Source organism: Psittacula echo (genome assembly GCF_963264785.1).
Source record: "Psittacula echo genome assembly, chromosome: 3".
NCBI lineage: Eukaryota > Metazoa > Chordata > Aves > Psittaciformes > Psittacidae > Psittacula > Psittacula echo.
This window is the reverse complement of record NC_137736.1, coordinates 106,030,186-106,054,044: the sequence shown is the minus strand read 5'-3', so window position 1 is coordinate 106,054,044 and position 23,859 is coordinate 106,030,186. Positions and strand designations below refer to the sequence as shown.

The 23,859-nt window shown below is 44.7% G+C and overlaps 1 protein-coding gene across 1 annotated transcript in view; it reads right to left on the bottom strand.

The window, feature by feature from the left end:
* Positions 1-20,795: 20,795 nt before the first annotated feature.
* UBL3 (ubiquitin like 3) overlaps positions 20,796-23,859 on the bottom strand; it is a 57,865-nt gene continuing 54,801 nt past the window's right edge. The window contains exons 4-5 of the mRNA XM_080612371.1: positions 22,977-23,054; positions 20,796-22,570 (exon numbers count right to left, since the gene is read on the bottom strand). Of these exons, the coding sequence (XP_080468497.1) occupies positions 22,518-22,570; positions 22,977-23,054 (131 nt within the window). The 3' untranslated portion in view covers positions 20,796-22,517. The remainder of the gene's footprint in view (positions 22,571-22,976; positions 23,055-23,859) is intronic.

Here is a 23,859-nt window from a genome sequence, read left to right as displayed (position 1 = left end):
TCACTTAGGAGAATGCCTTTAAAAATGTATTGCTTCTGTAAATTACAAGTGTCTGAACCTCACCTGGTGTCATTCATAGGAGTTTTGAAAATTAATAGCTCCAGGCACTGGAGGATATGGATCTCTGTGTTTAAGCGCATTGTATAAGTTCTTTGAGATAGGTACTATACATTTGAAATACCTACTACACTATAGGTAAAAATAGATATAAATAGGCAAAAAGATGTTAGTCTATATAGAGTGTAATCCACTAGGAAGAAAAAGAAAACTTCTGGCCCTTGAAGTATGAGACATATGGCTAAGAGAATAATAAAAGGTGGTCCCTGGTAATAGAGTGTGTGATTTGTGCCTTTGAAAGGTTCAGAGAGGAGTGCAGAAACAATGGTAGAGCAGACCTTAAACCTTCATGGTTACATAGATGGAGAAAGCTGGTGCAGCTCTGCACGAGTGGGGGCCCATGAAGGACAGCTGTGCTCATGTGCACTGACTCATAGCTGGGAGCTTTACTGCTGAACTTCAGCTGTGACAGTAGGTGGTCCTCCCTGAGTTAATAGATTTATCATATGCTGGGGTTTCTATTCAAGACATACCACTTGCAAAACAGAAACATGATATGGTACAGAGTAAAAGGCCTCCTTCAGTTTTGATCTGCTGGAACAGCGGTATTTGGCAACCACAAAAGAGAAAAGATCAAGAAAAATGTGCTGTAGACTAAATAGATACCTGTGTCACTACTTATTATTTCTCTGCTTATAAAAAAACCCAAACCAACCCAAATATGGGATCCAGATTTTCTTGATCTGCTCAGATGTCATCTCCCTGATGATGAATGTTGCTTTCCCAACTTATTCCTCTTCTGTATGAGTCCTGTCCTTGTGAGAGACGAGACCAGCTGTCATTGATACCAGAAGTGACTGAATCAAGGACTCATTGTTTCCTCGCTCTCCATCACTGTTCCCTCTCCTGGCTTGTTTCTTTTTTGGTTTGAAAAAGAAAATCCACGTGATGAATGCTACACCAACATGAGGTTCACTTTACTCCCCACCCTCTGGAATCACAACGAAATTGTGAAATCACAGCCTGCAACAGTATTTGATCAATGACCTTTGAAGGTGGGACAAGAACATCAGTAAAGTCTCATTTCTTTGGAATGTCTTCTCCGCTGCCTTTTCATGTTTTCCCTGTGGGATATTTGGCAATTTTTCACACAGAGCATGTAACGAAGTTGACTTGTCACATACAGCTCTTTAAACACTGGAACTATTCAGGAATTGCACTTCACGCGGTATTGTAAAGAAATTCATCAGAGCACTCTTTGCATTAGCTATTATTCCCTAGCGTCCCAATGGTCTGTTCAGCTGGAGCTGGCAATTAAGCTGAAGTTGTTTAGGCAATAATTAAGATTTTGTAAAATAAATATAATTAAAATATTTAATTTTAAATTAAATATTTTAAAATAAAAATAAAATAAAAATAAAATTAATGGAATTTTATTACAAGTTCTATTTGGGGAAAATCATTATTTAAGAACCTCTCTCCAGATCAATGGTGTCTTGGGTTAGAAAGATGTCTCAAAAGAAACCATGATGATATGCGGGGCATTTTCTATGACACCGACAATTGGTGCCTCCTGTGGAGTCTGTGTTTGAGAAAGTAGTGAGCAATTCAAACTGCAATTATCCAGCATTCCCAGACCCTGCCTGCTTATGTGGTTGTCGTGGTTTAAGCCCAGGCCGTAAATCAGAACCACGCAGTCTACTCCCCCCACACACACACCTTTCTTCCCACTGCTCCTGGAGGGACGGGGAGGAGAATCAAAAGAATGCAACTCCCACGGGTTGAGATAAGAACAGTTTAATAACTAAGGTATAACACAAATCACTACTGCTACCACCAATAATAATAATGATAAGAGAAATAACAAGGGAAGAGAATACAACCGCTCACCAACCGGTACCTCACTCCCACCCTGCCGTGATCCAGCCCTTCCGGGAACTCTCAGTTCTACCTCCCAGGCATGACGTGCTGTGGTATGGAATACCTCTTTGGCTAGTTTGGGTCAGGTGTCCTGTCCCTGCTTCCTCCCGGCTTCTCCTCCTCCCTGGCAGAGCATGAGACTCACAAAGTCCTTGCTCAGGGTAAACATTCTGACCAGAAACTGGAAACATCGGCTTTATCAGTATTATTCCCAGGCTGAAAGTCAAAACCACAGCGCTGCACCAGCTACTAAGAGGAGAAAAACTGACTGCTGCTGCTGAACCCAGGACAGTGGTCAAAAAAGAGAAGCCATCAAAACACACTAGGGAGGTACCTATAGATTATGGTTTGAATACAGGCCCTGCTGCTCAGCCAGGTTTTATGGAGCCAACACTGGGAAGTCAGAGGTCTAAACCACTCTCTTGGATATCAATGTCATAGGAGGCATTTGAGCAGGACACTGAAAGGCTCAACTGTGTTATATGAAGGCTTAGCTCCTAATATCACTGTTTATAGGGCAAGTTTATTCATAATTAACAAGCCAGGTTGCCTTTATTGCAGGTTGTTTCAATTTTACTGCCTATGTAGAGCGGGAGTGCAGTGGCACAACCCTCTCCACAGAGGAAACCCCACTCTGTTGGTGCCCAAGATAGCTCTTCATTGTCATGAGGTGGCGGGACCTCAGCGTCCTACTTGGCACTGCTCAGTCCGTATGAATCCACTTAGTGGATCCCACTATGGTGATGCTGGACATAACACTTTCGCAGCCAGAGAAGGCAGCTCCCCAGCAATCTCTGAGGGACACCACACAGCCCACCAGCTCTCCCTAGGCTTTTCATTTGGAAGGAAGCTGCATTCCTGGGGACAACTCGCCATGGCATTGGCTTGGACTATGCAGCAACATCAGCAGGATAAATCCTCAACTGTTGCTCAATCTCTGTTCTGGGCTTATTTAGGAGATTGACTTCTATTTAACTTAATAAATAACAAACAAGTGACAGACTACAAGGCAGAGCAGAAACAGTCTCTGCCTTATCTTGGAATAACACATAAAATCATAGGACTCTCAAATCACCCTCACTGGGGGCTTTCTGATGTTACCTTAATCAAAATAATTATCCTAATTGCTTGCTTTAAGTATCCCAGGTGCTGACAATAGTTGTGCCTTACAAATGGAAGCATGAAATGGAAAAAAAATAGATGAAGCAACTGCTCTTATAATTAAAAACAACCTAAATATGAAAAACAGATCATAGCAGCAAGCCACATCAAGCATACAGCAAGCTGTAGCATCAGTGTAAGACGTTACAAATTAGATGTATTTGTCTAGCACTAAGGTTTCATCAGTCCACAGGCCCTTTGGTCCTGCTTGTGCCCTGATCTTTCCTGAGAAACCCCATGTCTCAGGATGAGGGCTTTGAGGGTCCATTTGCTTCCAAGCTTCACAGGACTGGAGCTGGGCTGTCCACAACCAGTGGAGAATATCCATTCCTGTGTGTGAAACACTAACAACTTGCAAAGTTTGCTGATGTAGCCCCTTCAGAAGCTTATCTTCTGCCGAAGCCCTGATCATTTCACCTTGAGGACCACAGCAGAAGAAGAAATGGGATGCACTGCAACAGCACAGTGTGCAAGGGGTACCCTCACAGCTCCATGTGTCTCTGCTGTGATGCTAGCATGGGGCAGGTCTGCATGCCCCACATTTGATGTTGGGCATGGAAAACCTCAACTGAAGCCCTGATGAACCCTTTCCTGCTCTGCTCAGCCATGCCCAAGGCAAACAAAGCCATTTGGAGTCAGCAGAGGTGGATGCTGGATGTCTGGGGGAGTGACTCCTCCTGTCACTGCCTGGAGAGGACACTAATGGAGCAGGCATTTCCAGCCTGATGAGAGGAGCTCAGAGGGGCTGTGAGAGCCCCTCAAGGGCAAGCATGGGAAGGCTGAAGAAGCTTTCCGAACTGCAAACCAGCACCGTTACAAGAGCAAACTGATAGCAGTGTGCTACGTGTACACTTGAGCTGGGCATTCACCAAGGGTCCCGCTGGGTTCAGAGCAGCCTCTGACCAGACACATGGAGCCCCACATCCACCTGGGTCTAAAGCACAGTAACTTTATAAGCAGCACTAGGTGGTGAGGTGCTGGGGGCAAAAGAACATTCAGTTTGATGAGCCAGAAGAATCCTCAGTCCTACAGCCCTCCATCTCCCTGGGCATTTCCATTAGGAATCAGAAATAGGGCTTATTAGGCCCAATGTTATTTATACCCCTCTGAATCCTAACTAGTTGCCTAGCTGCCAGTGTCCAAGTGCTTTGAGTGTATCTTGCAGGGGACAAACTTTGTGAGTTACTAACTTTTAAGAACAGGTTTGTGTGATTTCAGCCGGTTCTTGCTTCGTTCCACAGTATGTCACTGCCAGAGTGATGTAATGATGGAGGCCCCAGTCTGAATTTTGTTCATTATGAAAATTTCAGGCCACCACGTATCTTCAAGAGTCTATCCTTTTTATATAACTGGCAATGCTTTGATATGATCAGTTTGTGAATCACCAGAGATTCAATCATACTAGACCATACTCTGTTCCTTAACACTAAAGAGCTATTTCTCTGTCATATCAAATGAATTTATTCTTTCAGTTCATTACTTTTTCCCTTCCTTCCCCTAACCCATTTCTTTTCTTCTTTGTAATAGCCGCTTACTTGTCCCTGACTGAAGGCACATCCTGCCCCAGCTCTATGTGCCCATGTGTTCCACTCATCACTGGGTGATGGGACTCAGTGGTGTGACCTGCATGTGGGACCAGTGAGGATGCTCCTGAAGGCTGTGATACTTTTTGCTTTTGTGCATGCAGCAGCAGTGCCCAGCAGTGTTTGCCAGGACTGTAAAAGTTACATGCACAATTCAAGCTTGTTTTGAAGAACTGCAGTGGGGAGCCCTGGTCAGAGCTCCTGCTAAACCTCTTCTCATGCCAAATGCTTTGCTGAAAAGGCCCAGAATTTGCCAACGAATCAAGTATGAATGCACAGGCACACTGAGGTGCACACAGGACCTGCTTTGCTGAGGGTCTGTGGCCACATGTCTCCCTGTGGCTGCATGTCCGGATCCAGCCAGGGTGAGCCCATACAAATGCACATCTGGGATGGCAAACTCTTGGCCCGGGCAAGCAGCTCTGCTGCTTGTAAGAGCAGAAAGGTGGTTTTCCTGGTGGTGAGTATGCTTTTTCCATGGGAAGCAATTCCCTGTGTGATGCTGAAGTGTGGAAACCAGAAAGAGAGAGAAAACACTAGGGGTGGGGAAAAGTTTCCCACGATTGTTTTATCCAGTGCTAAATCATTTTACATTCAAACCCCTTCTGGCCAGGTTTTCAAGGGAATGAGCTGCCACAGTCATGCTGGAGAAAGAGAAAGGCAGTTTTCCCACAAGTGCTGCCACATCCATCTGTCCATCCCTCAACACATAACCTAACTACAGAGCAGAGATATAAGCTGTAGTTGTGGTAATTCTATTCATTTGGTAGATAAAGGTGTCTAAGTAGGGAAGAAGAATTCCTTCCTGCCTGGGTAGGGGATCCATGTGGGCACAGTCCTGCCAGGGACAAGCCCAGGAGGAGCCAGGCTTGATCCATGCTGCAGCTCCTGCAGAGCTTTGAATTTCCCCTTGTGCAGACAATTGTTTGCCTGCAAATTTAGAGGAGAGCTTTTGCCTCCTAGCAAGCTGTCCCCTGCCCATGGTGTGTGCACACTCCCAGCCTTCATGACCACGTTCAACCAAGCTGCCAGCCCCATTCTGCTTTTGGTGGAAAACCACAAAGAAATGGGGCACCTTATTCCATGCTGAGTGAGCTCCCAGTCCCTCCTTGCTCTTCTGAGCTGGTGCTGTTCCTAGGGGACCTGGCTGCAGCAGGGAAGGAGAGCGGCACATGTGGCACAAAGGGCAGCACTCTGCACCTTTGTGCATTTACGTTAGGGAGGCCCGGGAAGCAGACCTGAGAGTGTGCAAGCGAGAAACTAAAGCTAATGAGAGTAAATAGCACTGCGTGGGAGCTGGAATTTCCATTTTTGTGGGGAATTCCCTGGTTTTGCAACGGGCTTTTATTCCCTGCTGGATTGAAACCAGCGAGTGTTGGAATTTCCTATGAAACTAAGCTTGAGAAAGAAGAGCAGATCCTTTGATGCCTGTCAAAGCGTTTGTTGTCATTTCAACAACTGACAGGGGTTTTTTTTACATTAAATGGATCTTGGAACAACACTTTGCCTCCCAAAAGAATAAGCCAAATATTTCACCATGGAAGGGTTGAGGCAAAGTAATTTTATTACTTCAGTCCAATGCTTTCTTCCTTGCTTCCAGGACTTTATTTAATCTTTTTCTCTAGCTGTTCCCTTGAAGTGATGCTTTCTCCTACATTGCTACTGCAAGCAAAGCAAAGCAAGCTTATTGCTTTTGCAGCCACAAGTCCACCTCCAGCACTTCCTGAATGCTTGAAAACAGCCTTATGGAAATAAAAAGGTCACTTTTTCCTTTCTCCCATGTTTTCTTGAGTGCCGCCAGTGCCAGGAGGTGCTGGAGGTAAGGCCTGGTGGCAGGACTGGAACCCACCTGAGCTCTCCTCCCATCCCAGGGCCCCCACCAACAGGAAAGAGGGTGGCGCATCTGGTGTGGTGAAAGATTCCAGCCGCCATCCAGGCTGGGATTGACTGAAAACTTGATGCCTGTGGGAGCAGAAACAAAGCTCAGCCTCTGAGCAGCTGCCTTTGATGGGCTGGCAGCTAAATCCTGGAGAAGACCAAACCCCAATGGGTCTGTCAGCCAGGCCAGCTCTGCACATGTATTTGTGGCTACAGGTTTTCATCAGTAATAAGAAGATAGAAATGCTTTATCCAAGTTGTCCATTTTCCATAGATCACGATCCTCCTGTAGTGGGGAGATCCTGTGAACCCCAGTGCTAACACTGCAGGTTGCACCTCACTAGTGGTAGGAAGGGAGGAAGGTCACGATTTTCAGGTATCTCCCCGAAGGCAATTGGTAGCATGAGATGCTCAGCCTGCACCACTGCTTGCAAACTGCTGCTTTCATTTATTGAGTTTTGGGCAGCCGCTTTCTCACTTGATGCACTGATTCCCACTCTGTTTTTTCCTGGTACCTGTGCCCAGAGGCACGGACCCCCTCCAGTTTTGGTGGGCACAAGAGCCACTGCAGCGCAAGCCATCCTGACGACGCACTCCCTTAATGTAAATCAAAGCTCTTGCCTTCTTTCTTGGCCTTATTTGTTATTTCAGTTAAGTTAATCCCATCTGAATTCCCGAAAGCCAAATATCCTGATCTGCATAAAGAATGTGTTTTGTCTTTATGAGAAGAGCGATGGGATCATTTTTTCATATAGCTTTCTGGTTTGTGTCTCTACTACCTGCTTCTCTCCATTTAATTATTCATTTCATATCCGCCACCCCTTTGCTGCTACCTGAAGTACACTTCAAAGCTCCAAAACATGAGTGAGGCACATATAAATTTCAATGTAAATCAAAGCAAAGAGGAATTTCAGAAAGCCATCAAAGAGCTGTGTGGAAAAGCTTCCTAAACCATCCCTGTTCCCAGCCAAGATGCCCTATGGTTCCTCCCTGGTAAGAAAAAACTAAGGAAGGATGGGTTTCTTCCATTGCCAACCCCTACTCCAAGGATTACAATGGGGTGCAGGTGCCTAGGTGGTCTGAAGACTGTTATTGCATGGGTTTCAATGAAATATCCAGGCCTGCCCATGAATTGTGTAACCCTCAAACGCACAAGGGACCATGAGTGGTAGCTTGGCTGTGAGTTGAAGCTGGAGGAGAGCACTGGATCCTAACATACTCTCCAGTGTGCAATGGCTTCTTCCAGCTCCCTCCCAGCCCTCCCCCCAGGAGCTTCTACCCCTGGGCAAGAGGTGGTCTTTGAATAAGTCAAATCGAGGTTTAAACCCTTCTATGATTTACCTGAACCAAGAAAATGGCAATGGATTCCCATTTTATTTCCCAGTCCATCAGCTCAATAAAGAGGTTTCTTTCTACCCTGTTATCTTGGAGCAGCTTCCCTCAGTTTTGCTCCTCGCTCTGTCTGCCCCATGCTCAGTATTCTTCTATTTCTATTGCCTCCCACTCCCATCGCGTTGCCATGTAGGGTATCTTTCAGGGGCCATTCCTGACATGCATCCAAGTCATCACAGCTGTCTTTCCTGACTTTTCAGTAGCAGGGCAGCTTCTCACGTTGGCTGTTTCCCTTATTACATCATCTTCTATTTTCTGCGGCTCTGGCCCTGGCAGCCTGCTTTCCAGCAGGCTCGTTTCCGCAGTCCCCATCCCTGGGTTGCTGCTGTTTCTCATACTCCACTACCCTGAACCATTCAGTGGAGCTGTCTTAGACGTGCTCATTCCTGGCTTTGGCAAAATGATGGGAGCACACTCCAGTCCTTGCAGAGTTTCTAGCCTCATGCTTCTCCCTAGTACCAGTTTCACAGCCCTCATCACTGCCATTAGTTCTTCACCAGGTTCTCACCTTGTCCTCATTTTTCACTTCCCAATTCTGTCATTGCCTCTTCCCGTTGTTTTCCATTTGACAGGATGTTTACCTGCACACTGAGCCTCAGTCCAAACTTTTGCTCTTTCGGTCCCACCTCACTAGTTATTCTCTGCAGACTTTCTTTCATCAGTGACACCAGGTCAACAGAGAGCCGAGCTGGGGAAATGGCAATGAATAATTTCTCTGATGAGCGCGGCTCCTTTGTGTGCCATGGCATAGCTGTGAGCAGCTTGTGTTTCCTGGACTGCCTTCAAGCCCTAACCCCAGTTTAAAAGTCTATTAATCTCCAAGAGATTCATCATTCACTTACAGGCTCATAAGCCTTGAGAAGCCAAGCCCTGTGGATGTCCAGCATGGATCTCAACAAGCCCCCCGTCCCACCAGTACCTGCGGCTTGTACCCAAGCCCGGCACTGGTGGTACCCTCCCCTGGGGGCTGAGAATCCATTCGCCATCACTGAGCACAAACAGCAATGAGGCTGGGCTAGGTGAGCATGGCCAGCTGCCATGGGGATTCTGAGGGGACCCGGGGGAAAAGGGCTGCTCATGGCACAAAGCTGGGAGCCTTCGCCCAGCTCCCATCACAGGGCAAACCCCTGCTTTGACTTCTCCATAAGGAGCTGCATGGACTAGCAGGTAATTTTAAAATCCAATTTCAGCACTAGTTAAGGCAGAAAAGGTTGTCAGGAAGCTGAATAGCACAGGGAGGCCTCTGATGCTCAGAAATGTCAGGGGTTAATCAGGGAAACCTGTGCACAGGACACCTCTTCCCCAGTAATCCTTTTAAATGAAAAATGGATATATAAGCTGAGCCCAGCCCTTCGTCCACTTGTAACCCCAATCACAATTAAAAGACAGATAGACAGAGCAAATGCAAGCGAGAGAGCATCACATGCATGGCTAATGGGTTGTCTTTGCTCCCTGCAGGGATGGGATTATTTCCCTTTGGCTCCCAGCACTGCCTTTGCACAAGGATGATTAATAGGAGGAAGAAACCCATTGACCCAAACCAAAGCCCATTACAGTAAGTGGACGCTGCCTGTTGATTTTGCTACATCCTTCCTACCGCAGCCCAGTGAGAGGCTGGTCTGTACCAGGGCTGCTGCTTGGAAACCACTTTGTGCTGGGAAGGTGGGAAGAAGGGGGTGTCTCTGGGAGCCCCTTCTGCAGACCCTGGCAGGCTCAGGTCACCCCACCTCTGCATACCCATCTCCACATGCTTTGACCCCAGCATATAGTGACATTGCTTCCTATGGAACTACGGGTACGTAAGGGCACTCCAAATTACTCTCAGAAATCATCATTGTGATGAACACCGGTGTAGGAGGCCGTGCAGGCCCTGGCATGGGTGCAACTGGGTACCTAAACCCTTTGGATGTGGTAGGGTTCACCCACAGCTCATTGAAGTGGAAAGGCACAGAAAGGGAAAAAGGCCCCTGAAAGAGCAAGTCCTGGCAAAGGGAGGCTGCTCCTCTGAGGACCCCATTGCCCAGTCACATCATACAGCCAGATGTGTGCATGGTTGATCACATCTGTTGGCATTAAAGGGTGTTCCAGGGCTGCAAACCTGCATTTTTTAGCGTATCCTCATCTGGTTCTGTCCTGGGTTCAGCAGTAGCAGTCATTTTTCTCCTTCTTAGTAGCTGGTGCAGTGCTGTGTTTTTGACTTTCAGCCTGGGAACAGCGGTGATAACACCAATGTTTTTAGTTGTCAAATAATGTTTAGTCTGACCAAGGACTTTGTGAGTCTCATCCTCTGCCAGGGAGGAGGGGAAGCCTGGAGGAAACAGAGACAGGACACCTGACCCGAACTAGCCAAAGACACAGCACGTCATGCCCAGTATATAAACTGGGGGCAGTTACCCGGAAGGGCGAGACCACTGTTCGGTCAGGCTGGGTATCGGTCGGCGGGTGGTGAGCAGTTGTATTCTCTTCCCTTGTTATTTCCCTTATCATCAGTGTTACTGGAGGCAGCAGCAGTGATTTGTGTTATACCTTAGTTACTGCACTGCTCTTATCTCCACCCGTGGGAGTTACATTCTTTCAATTCTCCTCCCCATCCCTCCGGGAGCAGTGGGAGGAGGAAGGGGGGAAGTGAGAGAGCGAGCTGCATGGCTGGGCTTAAACCACAACAGGTTCACAGGAGGTGACCAACCTACAGTCCAGTCATCTTTTGTCCTTGAAAAGCTTCCCCTGTATATTGGCACATGGGAGCCCGGAGGTCCCACTGGTGGCAACTGACATGAAAGCCACCACTCCACACAGATGTAAGATGTATGCAGCTCCCTTCTTGCAATATCATTGCAAAGCCCAGGCAGACAACAAACCATAGGAGCAGGTTAACCTGGGATATTCACAAGTGGAAACAGGCATGAGGCTAAAAATGGAGCTAAAAAGACCAACAGGCAACAGACACAAATGCTAAGCGACAGCAAAAGACGCCCTCGAAATACCAGGGTTGTTTTCCCTTCAGATGAAAATAGCTTGCAAGGATCTAAATATTGGCTAGATGTTTGGATACAGCAAAATGGCATCTATGAGCCGGGGAAGGTTACTTTTCACCTGGGATCTGTTAAAAAGGTTATTATAACAGTGTAGAGCAAGTGAAAGGTATTACCGCATGGGCTCTTGGAGCCCAGTCTGCAGCACAGTGTTATCCCCTTAAAACCAGTGATGTGGTAAAGCAAGCCCTGGTAATACCTAGGTGCTCTTCCCCCTACAGCCTCACCGTGGGGCTTATGATGCTTGGAAATAGAATACACAGTGAGCTTGAATTTATGAAATTTGGAGTTATTTCAGGGTAAAATCTTATGAAGTTTTATTTTAAAAAAACAAATCTACATGTTTAAAGGATCAGAAGACAGAAAAGAGGATAAATGAGGCGGCAGTCACTATTCGCTATTCAAAATATTATGTCCAAATGGGAAACCCCTTCCTCACTGCACCACATCATCCTCCTGCCCCTTGAAGCCCACAAGCCCTTGATGCCCTGAGTTCAGAGAGCACATCCATGAGGGGAAAAAGGACCATTTGCCTCCCTATAGTTCAGGAAACCTTCTGCATGAAGGCTGAAATTCACCCGTATGAGAGATGTGCCAAGACAAACCCATGTCCATACACATGGTCCATGGCTGGGGAAGGGCTAGGGCTGAGCTATATGGCCCATTTGCCCTGCTCCCCAGTGTGGAGGTGCCTCTGGGTCTGTGCCTACTCTGGTCTCAGAAAGGCTCTCCAAATTCAGAAGAGGTACAAAATCTTTCAGTGGGAAACTTCCATCAGAGCTCTCACCATGCTTGGTATGGGCAAAGTGCAGGGGAAAAGAAAGTACATCACTGGAGTCAACAGGAAGCTTTCCATGAGTTCCTGTGGGAATCAATGCGGCCACGTTTCTCAGTACCTTTTCCTTTCTGCTACTCCTATCTATCAGCAACCCCTGGAGACCAGCCAAGTCTGCTTCCTGTACTCCTCATTTATCAGCATGCACCTAAAAATCAATAGCTTTGCACTGGCTACATCTGTTCGTGCATTATCATTGCAAGAGGGATAGCTTGATAAAATGAAGTTTCAGCCAATTAAAGACTGTAAGAACAGCTGCATTGCTGCTGGGTCTCCAGCACTCTGTAGGCTGTTTCATACAGCTTCTTCTGGAGGAGACTCCAAAAGGTCTTGGGTCCTTGATCTGTCCTTTTGCAGTTGCTACTGACAGGATGCTCCATACCCCATCCATTAATAGGAATCACTTGGATATGAATGAGGCAAGTGTCATCTACATTCGGTGGGCTGGGAGCCCTTTGCATCACTGTAAACACAAAGGCACTGGGAGGCTCCATCCACATGCAAATGTCACATCTGCTAAGGCTGAAACCTCCCCTCATGGCACATGTGGTGCTTTCCAGAAACGGGAATCAGCCATTCTGATTTCCAAAGTGTTTGCACATGCCTGCTCAGAGACAGCACACGTTGCCAAATGGTTCCCAACAGCTGACTAAGGCAGCCCAGTCACAACTTGCAGCTCTTGAAAGGAAATAAAGGGAATTATACAGCAATTTCCACTGTGCTGATAAACCCCAGGGTAGGCTGGGCTGGGCAGACCTAGCAAAACCTATCAGGCTGCCATAGCACCCAAACAGCTCCTCAGGCCTGTTAGGTTTGAAAGATTTAACAAACCAGCTTGCACAACAGCAGCGTGTAGCACATGAGCCTCATGGACGTATACAAGGTGGATCCTCAGCTTTTAAGACAGATGTAAGAAAAAGAACTGAGGGATGAAGCTGAATAGAGCAAAATCAGTGCAACCTCCTTTCCCATCTGCCCTTTTCCTAAGGGGGACATTATATCAGCTTAAACTTGTATTGCTCTTCCCCCTTCTCATTGTGTGTGAACGTTATCCTGCAGCTTGGCATAACTCAAAGCAGAAGGACCAAAAGAGACGATGCATTGGAAGAGGAAACTAAGAGCAAGGCTGTGAGATGGCTGCTGGTGAGAGCAGACAACAGCCCTCCAGTTGGGTCCCCGGTGTTCCAAGGTGTTCATTTACACCAGCCCCAACTCAGTCATCACATGATGTACCTGCACATCAGCCCACCTTCCCATCCATAATCTGAACTGGCTTGGGGAACAGCAGTCTCATTTCCTCCTTCCCCACGTGACTCACGGGATGTGGTTCTCAGCTCTTCTCTCTCAACCTTTCCTGTGATTGCTTAGTAATGACTGCATTAGAGCTAGCAGCTATTTACCCCCCACACAGCTACGTCCCAGAAGATGCATCTCTCGTGAGGAGATTGATTCCTGCTGCTGCAGCCTGGCTAACCAAATTCTGTATTCTATATAAAAAAGGAGCATATAAATACACAGAGCAGTGGGAGAGGATCCATGCAGAGATACAAAATGAGATTATTGTAGGGTCTTCCTAAAGAAGTTCAGAGACCTGTTCATTCATAGTTACCTGATAGCACCTGAAAACCTGCTCTGATCCAGACCCAGAAGAGTAGGCAGGGGTCACCAGCCTCTGTCCTCGCTTGGGCCAGCAGTCCCAAAAGGCAGCAGACGTAGAGAAGGATAGAGCTCCTCTTCCAGGCATGGCAGGACTGATGGTGCAGCGTTACCAAGAGCCTCCGCTACACAGAAATGTGATTTTCATGTTGATGAAGTGAATTCAGTTCTTAGAAGAGGCACAAAGAAGGGACATCACCTGGGGAAAAGTAAATTCTTGCTGAATCAGGGTCAAATGTGGCTGGATTTTCAGTCTAGAAACAACTAACAGCATCTACGCTTCTGCATCTTTACTGTATCATACAGGATGGGGTTTTTGTCCAGTTTTCATTAGAAAAACACTGTTCTAATGACAAAACTAGGACAAAAAGCCAAGCTACTCCTGCAGCACTGTGAAGCTGACTGGAAGTGCCTGCTTTGGCATTTATCATTTGGTGAGACCTTATTTTCACATTTAAGATCACAGTAAGCACAAATATCCCAGTGCAGGAATGGCAGCAGGTACAGAAGGACAAATCCTGATCTTTGCTGTGAGCACCTTGTCAGGACCCAGAAAAGACACCAGATGAAAAGCCATGGCTTCTGCTCCCCACCCCAGTCACTTTGCCTTTCCCAACAAAACCAGCCGTTTCCCCTCGGAGTGTTTCTTCACACAAAGCTCTTTTCCCCAGTAGAAAGTGTATTTCTATAAAGAAACAGGCTCAAGAGCTGCAGTCGTAAAGGACTATCAGATGCAGAAACTCAGCATCTGCACCTAGGGATCAATACAGCCTCAGGATGACAGCCTGCAAAATCCCGAGGTGCCAGGAGCAGTGTTATTTACAGCCAGCCCTTCCCTGCTGATGCTGACACGCAGACACTGCGGTACCCTGCTTTCTTCCCCAGCCAAACCGTACTCAGCCCTTCTTCCTCCTCCTCCTCCATTAACAGTGCTACCTTTTGCCTTGGAAACAGCGTGCCTGACTGCAGCAGTGCTTCAGGGGCATTGAACGTGTGCTCTTTTCACTGTTCCACAAATACCCCCTTTAGTGTGACTGAAAACCCTTTCGACACCTTGGGCCCCACAGTGCAATTAGAGAGCCTCAGACCTCTAATTTAAACCTCACGCAGGCCAGCGTGGCTGCAGAGAGCTCCACCACCGAGCCCTCTGCTCCTCCCCTACCCAGTGCTGCCCAACACGAAGCAGGGCACTGGAGGGCTATCCTGTTTCCTCATCTTCTCACCCAGCAGATAATAAGCTTCAGTCTGGGATTTCACAGATCCCACTGGCTTTCCTCAAGGAAAGGTCTGGTGAGTGAGGGGTGTTCATCCCAGACCTGCAGGGACTGAACCACTCACATCTAAACACCTCTCAGCAGTTGAAAAGGTGATTTGTGCATTGGACACCAATTATGTCATGCTCTTGGGAGTTTTCTTATCTCCAGGCTCTTGTGTTTGTTCTGACCCACCAACCTTCTCCGTTTCTCCACCCTAGGAAGGAGAGGTGTCTCCCTGGGTTTTGGGATCAGCCTGCAGGGATCAGAGGAACCGTTCAGGTTTCCCCTAGCAGTACCCTAAGGAGGATGTGAAGAAGCTATCTGCTGGCAAACTCTTCCTGCTGCAGCACAGGGGAACACCTACACCTGCCCTCCAGGTAACTGCTTCTGTCAGAGCTGTTGTCTGACTAAAAGTTGAGTAACTTCTGCACAAACCGGCTCCCCTCTCCGGGAAACAGGGGGAGAGTTCATTGCTAAATCAGAGGGGAGGTAAAGACTCAGGTACCACCACACCGACCCAGCATCTTTAAGGCCACATTTCCTTAGCCCATGACCTTGCGCACACAAGCCTCACCACAGCAGGATCCTTCTGTCCAAGCAGGGAGCACAACCATACCTCACTGACCAGACAGCCCTGCTCAGAGGCAGCATGGGCTTTTGGCACCTACGCAGGCAACAAGTCACCACCCCTTCCAGCTGCCTTCATCACCAGAGGTAATGAGCCTAGCCACAGTCTCTGGGGCTTAACCATGAGTGCTCAGCTGATTAAAACAGCCAGGAACAGAAGTGTACACATGGTATTTAACATGAACAGAAACCTCTTTGGAGCTTTAAAGCACCAGGAAGAAGAAACGACATCTTTGAAGAGTGATCCAACCAACCAAGCTGTGTCACCCCCACCTAGATAAACCCCAGGGGAGGCTAATGCCTTCACTGGCTGGCAGCAGCCACTGAGGCAAACGAAAGCCATGAGCTTAGACCTGGTCCTCATTAAGTCCTTCTGAAAGCTCAAGTCCCCCCATCCCACTGGTGGGAGAACACCTCTGGGAAGCTCACAGAAGCATCTTGCTCCAGAGTTGCTACCAGCTCAGGCACGAGTGCTGGTCTTATGGATATCCTGACTCATGTCTGCTCTCATGTCCACCCAGGGGTTATGGCCTCCCTGCTCAGAAGGGGCAGTAGCTCTTACCAGTTTGGTCACCAGTGAGGTTCTTTGTTGCAAGACTTAGTTTTGTCCAGCTTGAAAGGGGCAGACGCAGCTGTGGCCTGGCCACAATGAGCAGTGGGTTTGCCCTTTGCTGGGAAGCTCAAAGTGTGTTCCACTCCTCCAGGCAGCTGAGGCTACCCAGCAACACCAGAGCCATGGAGGAGTCCTGTCCCAGCTCAGCAGACAGCCGCAGAAGTGCACTGCATCCACATTGGCCATGTCTTTTTCCAGTCCTTGCCATGGGATCTGTCCAGTAAAGCAGATGTCCAGTGGGATCACTGCTGTCTGCAGCCGGAAGCACCAGGCTGAGAATCAGAACCATGAAGACTTGAAGACTTTGGTGTTGAAGCCAGAGACCGTAATTTCTTAGAGGACAAGAAAAACAATCTGAGGCAGCCTTCGTATCTGCTGGTTAAGAGAGGCCCCTCCCTGGGATGCTGGCAGCCAGCATGACCAGAACCAGAAGATTTCACTGACGTTGCTTAGTGAATGCCAGAGAAGACTCCTGCATATCTGCTTTCCAGAAGAATACCCACTGAATTCACTTCACTGGAAGACAGGGCTTGTGCAGTGGGGTGGATTTGGTACAGTCCCCTTGGCTGGGCACTTGCTGACTCTCCACACTGACATTTCATCCCACCTCAGACCCTGTGTTCTTCATCTCACACCAGTGTGCACGGTCGTGGTGCTGACTTTTCCCTTGGCGAGGCTGCGGGGTGCCAGCTCTCTGCCAGCTCCGCTGCCTGCCACAGCAGAGCTGTAACCTTGGCAGCACCAGGGATTAACCCTGCTCACTGAGGGACACGTATGAGCTGCACCAGTTAAAGAACTGAAGTCCAGTCTTTAATTTAGCCAGTGCAGGTAACAGGCAGATGAGGGTAACACAGACACCGCTACTTATCTCCCTGTTGTGGTCTGAAGTCCAACATCATCCATCCAGCAAAGAGCTGACTTTTGGTATCACGGATGTTTCTAAATACTATGAGTCTTCAGATCTAACCTCTGCAGGCAGTTCTTTGTTACTGTGCCCCCCCAAAACTGGTGCAAGATCCCAACCCCCTTTTTGCCAGGCAACAACTGAAAGTCTCACAAAGTGACCAAGCATCACCCCCATCTACTCCTCATTCACAACCTGAGGTACTTCACCCTGGCAGGCAGTTGCCATGCTGTGGGCAGTGGTCACCTCTTTCTCATGGCTGCTCTTTGTGCTATGGATAGCTGCTGGCAACTGAATTTTGACCAGCCATTTGATGGTTGATCCTATCGTAGGTGCCTCAAACTACTCCTGTTATTCCTTCCTGATCTTTAGTTCAAAGAATAGATAAAAGAACAAAATTTTTTGTTTCATCCCATTACCTTCCCCTATCCAAACAAAATAACAGCTGAGGAGTATTTTCTGCTAGAAGAGTCAAAACATTTACTACCTGTAAATTCAGCATCCTCTGAACTGATAAAAGCAGGGTGCTTTCCCCTGGCACTGCTCAAGAGGCATTAACTTCTGCCCTAAGCAACTGCAGTTCATGTTCTCCACAGCTAAAACACAGTAAGTTACTCCCTCAAGCCTGCTGCAGGAAAGCACAGACATCACCCTGAGTCTGACCAGAAGCTGTTCTTGGGATGCAGCAGGTGTGTAGAGACAAACTCCTACCACAGCACAGGATACACTTGTCCTGCACAGGCTGGGGCTCATGCTCTGCAGCTGCTTGTACATCATGGAGGTGGGAATGTGTCAGAAGTACTTCTCCCCTGAGAGCTGGGGTCTTCACTGGAAGTTAAGGTAACGTCTGAAGGACAACAATTACTTCTCAATTTGTTGAGAACAAGTTCATCATCACTGATTATAACGCCTCTGGAAACTCCATCACATTTCATCAATGCAATGATTGATTTTCCCTTTATGTCCTGCTCAGCCTTTTTCCTCACATTACTTCTGGTGGAAGTGATTGCCATTAATTTCACAAAAACATGTCTCTATTGGATTTGAATTTGTCACCTTCACTTTAGAGACAAATGTAAAAACTGGGCCAATAAAGCTACAAGCCAAAACCAGGAGTTCTCCATTCATTTTCTACGAGTTAGTTCCAACTGTAGCTAATTTAACTTTTAATTCTCTTCAATCTCTCTATACCATTCCTGATGTCTCATTGTTATTGTCAAAACCCTAAGGAACTTGCAATATAAAGTGTTTGCCCATGATGCCCAGAACTCAGTCCTGGGTGGACTCAAGCCATTTTAAAACTAAGAGTCGTGCAAGTACTTTGCTTTCTCTATGCTGTCCTTCACATTAAAAACTGAACTTTATTTGTCACTGTGATCCATTCCATGAGCTTGATGAGGTTTCATCAAGTGTTCATTATTTTCCGTGAGCTTGACTTTAATAACCTTCACCATTTTCTATTTCACTGTCATTCCTTTTCCAGATTAAGAAAAAAACCTTAACAATTAAGAAATAAAAGAAGCAGAAACCAATCAAAACCACTGGAAAACCCCAGAGCATAAAGAGGGGTTTGTAATTCTACAGTCCAGTAGAATAAATTGTTAAGCAAATTAGCAATTACATTGGAAACCTCCTCACAGGTATGTACATGTGGCATAATGTGCACATGCCACCGCCTTATGAGGCTTGTAAACAACTTACTATCATGAACCATGTTTCATGCTGTCAGCCTCTTGAAATAACAATAAATGCCTTTTATTTTGCTTTGAAAATAAGCTTCATCCTGACAAGTTACAGGCAAGTTCCAGAATCTAGGAAGAATCTAAAAATAAATAAAAGGGGTGGGAACTCTCCTTTAAGAATCTGAACAGATCTTGCTATTTCCCGATTTAAGCACTGAATTCCAACAGGTTTCAATGGTGCAAATGCTGTTAATGATCTAAATGCCCATTTGCACAGGACACAGAACTCCAAATCTGCCTATGTATTTAATCAGCATATAGTGAGAGTTTGAGATGAAATATATCCAGATTGTTACTTGCTTCTTGAGGCAAGATTTGTGTTACAAACCATCAGAACACACACAGAACCACAGGCATGATTTTCCCAAAGAGCAGCTGCAGAAACTCCCAGCTTTCAGCCAGACCAAAATCAGCCACCTTCCTTCTTGCCTGTATGAGAAGGAGGAAGCTTTTTCAGAGCACCGTATATTTCCCTTCTAAATTAAATCTGTTCCTCCTGTTGTAAGCACAGTGTACTAAGGAAAGGTATTCAGCGATAATCAGAGATCTGCACTGGGTTCCTATCAACACAGCACTTTAGCAAAGCCTTTAACACTACCCTGGACATATTTTCTTCCTCCAGCAACAGAGCTAATCCCTAAGACTGTTTCAACAGTCATATTTTTGGTATCATTTAAGAAAACAGAATACAAACAGAGTACATGTTACAGAGTACATTCACTGCCATCAGATATTTATACCTCAGGTGTGAATATTGATTTATGATTGGTAACACATGCAATGGTATGGGAGACAGATACAGTCCCTTCAGGACATTTCATAGTATGAAGGGCTCAAATTCATTCTCTCCTTCCCTTTCTTCATGACATCTATTAACTCATCCATGTGGAAAATATAATTTCTACCAAACAGTGAAAATCAAATGTCAGACTCTTCACCCTGACCCTGTAAAGACTTAGCTTTAATCTTTTGGGGCTGCAAGTACTCTCTATAGACTCCAATCAACTTAGAAAGAGAAGCATGTGCGTGAACTTCAGCAAGGCTGGGGAATCTGGATGAGCAGCTACTGCTTTTGTTCTGGCACCATCCACAATAGAAAGCATCCAAGGAAAAAAAGAACACAAACCTTTTGGCAGTTCTCACCCCAAGTTTTCCACCCGCCTCACACCACAAGACAAATGCTCTGCAATGGGCATTTGCAAGAAAATAAAGGCAATGGTTCTGCTTTCTGCAGGAGTTTATTTTGGAAACCTCATGCTTTAAATGCCAAGCAGCATTCAAGGATGTGCTTGGACATGTGCATATATGCATCTTACTCATCTCAACAAAAGAGAACTCCACATACTTTGTTATTTGAGGTCGCCAAATATTTTAACTAGAGGCTACTGGTTTTTCATGTATTTACACTGCATTAAGTACCTCTCTTGGTTTTTCAAACCAAGATTACATTTCAAACATTAAGTTTTCAAAATCAATGCATCTGAAAGACTTGTGTAATAAATAAAACATGTCCTGCCTCAGCCCCTTTCTTTTTGTACTGTCATAGCCATTTCCCATCTGAGTCTGCGTTACTTCGGTGATCAGAATTTTGGGAAAGGTTAGCTTCATTTTATAGTTGAAGATAACACGCTCCAAGTAGCTTTCTCAAGCTGATGTTTATCAAACTTTCTTATTTTCTTGAATAAGAAGATTTGTGTCCCCATAGTTACTTATTTAGTAACTACACTGCAGAGTACAAAGAAATCCCCCCCCCCAAGATTTATTTAGGCAATGAGCACACAATGCTGTCACCTCAGCTCCCAACACCCAAAGAGATCTGTGCGTTCTTTCCTGTAAGTAAATGAAAGCTACGAAGCCTTACACTATGAGTACGTAACTGCAGTGCATCTGCAACTGTGACTGCCCATGCCTGCATTCTCCTCCAACATTAAAAAAACACTCTTGGCTACTTCTTTTGACACCAAAGGAAAACAAAAACTGAAGTGATAAATCCCATTAGCAGTTTTCAGCAGGTTTTGCATCCTCCCCCCTTTTTTTAATAAACAAAATGGAGTCCTTACTTAGTTTCCAGATTATGAAGTATTACTAAAAGTAGTTACAGACCCAACTACAGCCCTTAAAACACCACCAAAATGCACTACAATAGTCTTTTATTTAGTTTACAGAAGAGTCTATCAGTACAGGTTGCAGAAAGAAAATGTTTAGTGCTATTTACAATTTGTTTTAAAACTCTGCTCTATACAAATTTAATTCTGATCAGTATGAACAATATTTTTGTAAATCTACTGCATATAAAGCATTTCATCAAAGCAGGAACAATGAATAAAATAACCTGATTACATCTGAATGATGCCAAATCATTCAAAAAACAATTACACAGAACATCTGTAAGAGTTGTGGACACTTAAGTACAGAACACAATGTCAACCTGTGACTCATTTCTTTTAAAGGCTAAAGCTATTTATATGGAATATTGTTCTATTATACTACACGCCAATCTATATTTAACTTCTATAGTTAAGTATTTTATAAGATTTTTATTAAATATATTCTACACATATTTGTAATTTCACTCAGGAAGAAATTCCTCCCCAGTGAAAAAAATATAAAATCTTTTATATTTTTTTTTCATTTTTATTTATTTTTATTGTTTTTACAGGTTTAAGATGAAACTAGCTCATGCTTTAGTGCTGTGCAAATTTCTTTAGCATATCAACGTTTAAATTATTGATATGAAATAAAAGAATGGCATCCTTTTTAATTATGTATGCCTTCAAAAATCAGCTTCTGATTTTAATACCATTGCAAGCACTAATACCAAATGCAGATTACTTAAAGAAACAAAACTAGTACTATGGCAGAGGTTTTTCTTTTTGCTTTTTTTAAACTTTAATAATTCTTTTGAAGTCTCTAATGAGTAAGCATGACACTGGACACTAAGGTACAGATGAGAAAATGACTGAAAAAACACCAATTGCCAATATTCAAATACATAAAATTGATTAGTAAATTATGTTTTCTAACATTTATGCACAATAATAAAAGCCTATGAACTACAGGAAATTACCCCTCCCATATTAAGGCTAGGAAATGCACTCTCTGCACTGGTTTGTGCTGTCTGAATAAGCACTCAACTGACGTACGAGATCAGAGTGCACGCAGTAACGAAAAATTCAGTTTCATCAGCCCTCTACAGAGTGCTTTTAAATTACAGGCACATAGTTTGTTTGTTTGTTGCAGTGAAAATATATAGAGTTAGACTTGCTTTAGTTAGTATTCTGTGCCAGTTAGGCCACCAGGGTTGACTTAGCTAGAATTGACTTAAGAGTTTTTCCTTTGATTTGGCCATAAGTGAGATTTGTTTTAATTATAGATATACTACTTTCCAGTGTTGCTTTATACATTGTGGGTTATCACTAGGTGTCTCCAATATTGTTAGAGGTTGTTGATGAGAAATATACTGTCAACCATATTTAGTGCAAATTGCATCTAGAAAGCTTGACTGGTTAGATTTGGTTAATGGAAATTTTTGTGGCAGCAAAATGATTCCTGCTATGGAAAAGAACACTTTAACTTTTCTGGAGATTCAATTCTTTCAAGAACCGATGTACTGTAAGATTATTCAACAAACAAAAAGCAGGAATTTAAAAAAGAAAACAAACAATGAAAGTGTTCATAGATTTTTCTCTTAAAAACCAAAAAAGACTAATGAGACAGTGTTCGTGTAATATTTCAGTTCCATGGATTTACAGACAGGCTCTTCCTACAGGTCTCTGAAGCAAGGTAGGGCCTCTTCTATTCCAGCAGCATGAAAGACAAAGACTATATTACATCACACTTAGCAGATAAAGCTAACAGGGTTTACAGAATTACACAGCAATTGCTTTCTCCAGTTTTTTCACGGTTCCTTTGACCTGTGGAGAAAGAAGAAAGTTTTGCTTACGTGTCATTTCTACAGCAATCTGGTTGTTTTGTGAGTCAGGATGCTTGATACACGTTTGCCTTTGATTATTTTTAGTAAAAATATATTATTATAGACATGCATACGTAAGTGAAAAATAAGTCAGGAGTAGTTTTTAATAATAAAAATAAAAGCTGTTAAGGTTTGAGTAAATTTCTGCAATTCAGAATAATGCTAAACCAGAAAGTTAATTTCTCAGTTTTCTATAAACAACATGTACAAAAGCATTCCATTACTTGCTTCACAAAAGACCACAAGGACTCTACTTTTCTCTGCTATGAAATACCCCAAAATCCTGTAAAATATCTGACTGCTTTGCCATATACTTGAGTAAGAAATATCTCTAGTGCACAACTTACCTTGAGAGTTTGGCTCTGGCAATGTCTCTCTAGCCACCAAATGCATCACTGTTGTTTTGCCAAAAGGAAGTTTTAACGCTGCAGAAGGAGAAAGGGAGATTTATTAACACAGCCTTTTTTCTTCAAAAACCCAACTGAACTGAGCTATTACTGGATAAGCATCTGTTCAAAAGCTCATACTGTGAGGTTTGAACTACTTACTAAACATATAAAGGCATTTCTGGCTAAAATTTTATAGATCAGGTCTTGGAACCTGATAATAATCACTTAAAACACTGTGTTCTTACAAACATTATATTCCTGTTAGGAAACTTACCCTTCCTCTTGTGAGTAAAACCAGAAGTGAGCATTCAGGCCAAGACCCAGGTGATAAGCATTCTTTATTGATATGGATGCATAAAAGCATCTAATTCAGCCACTAAATTGTTGCTCCTGAGACATCAAAACACGGAACCACTACTGCAAAACAGATTTTCCTACAACATACTTTGATCCATGGCAAAGATTTTCCAAAATAAGAAATATCTGCATCTTGCCTTTTAATATTGAACTGTAACATCAGCAGCTTAAGAAGCCATTACAGAAAGGGCAAAATATTACAAACTAATCACATTAGGGACATCTCTCACAATATCAAGACAGATAAAGAGACTTGATTAGTGAGCTGTGAAGGTTAATTATTTACAGCAAACTAGTACAAGTATACTAATATTCTGATTAACTGATTTCAGCAGTAGTTTGCATACCTCACACAAGTTCTTATTAGCAATTTCCAGCTTCTTGCTTAGAGCACCATGACCGAACCTGAGCACCCTAACCTCTTCTTGCTCATCTTCATTCTCTCACTCCTTTCTCTCACCTAAGCTAAACTTTTATTTAATTC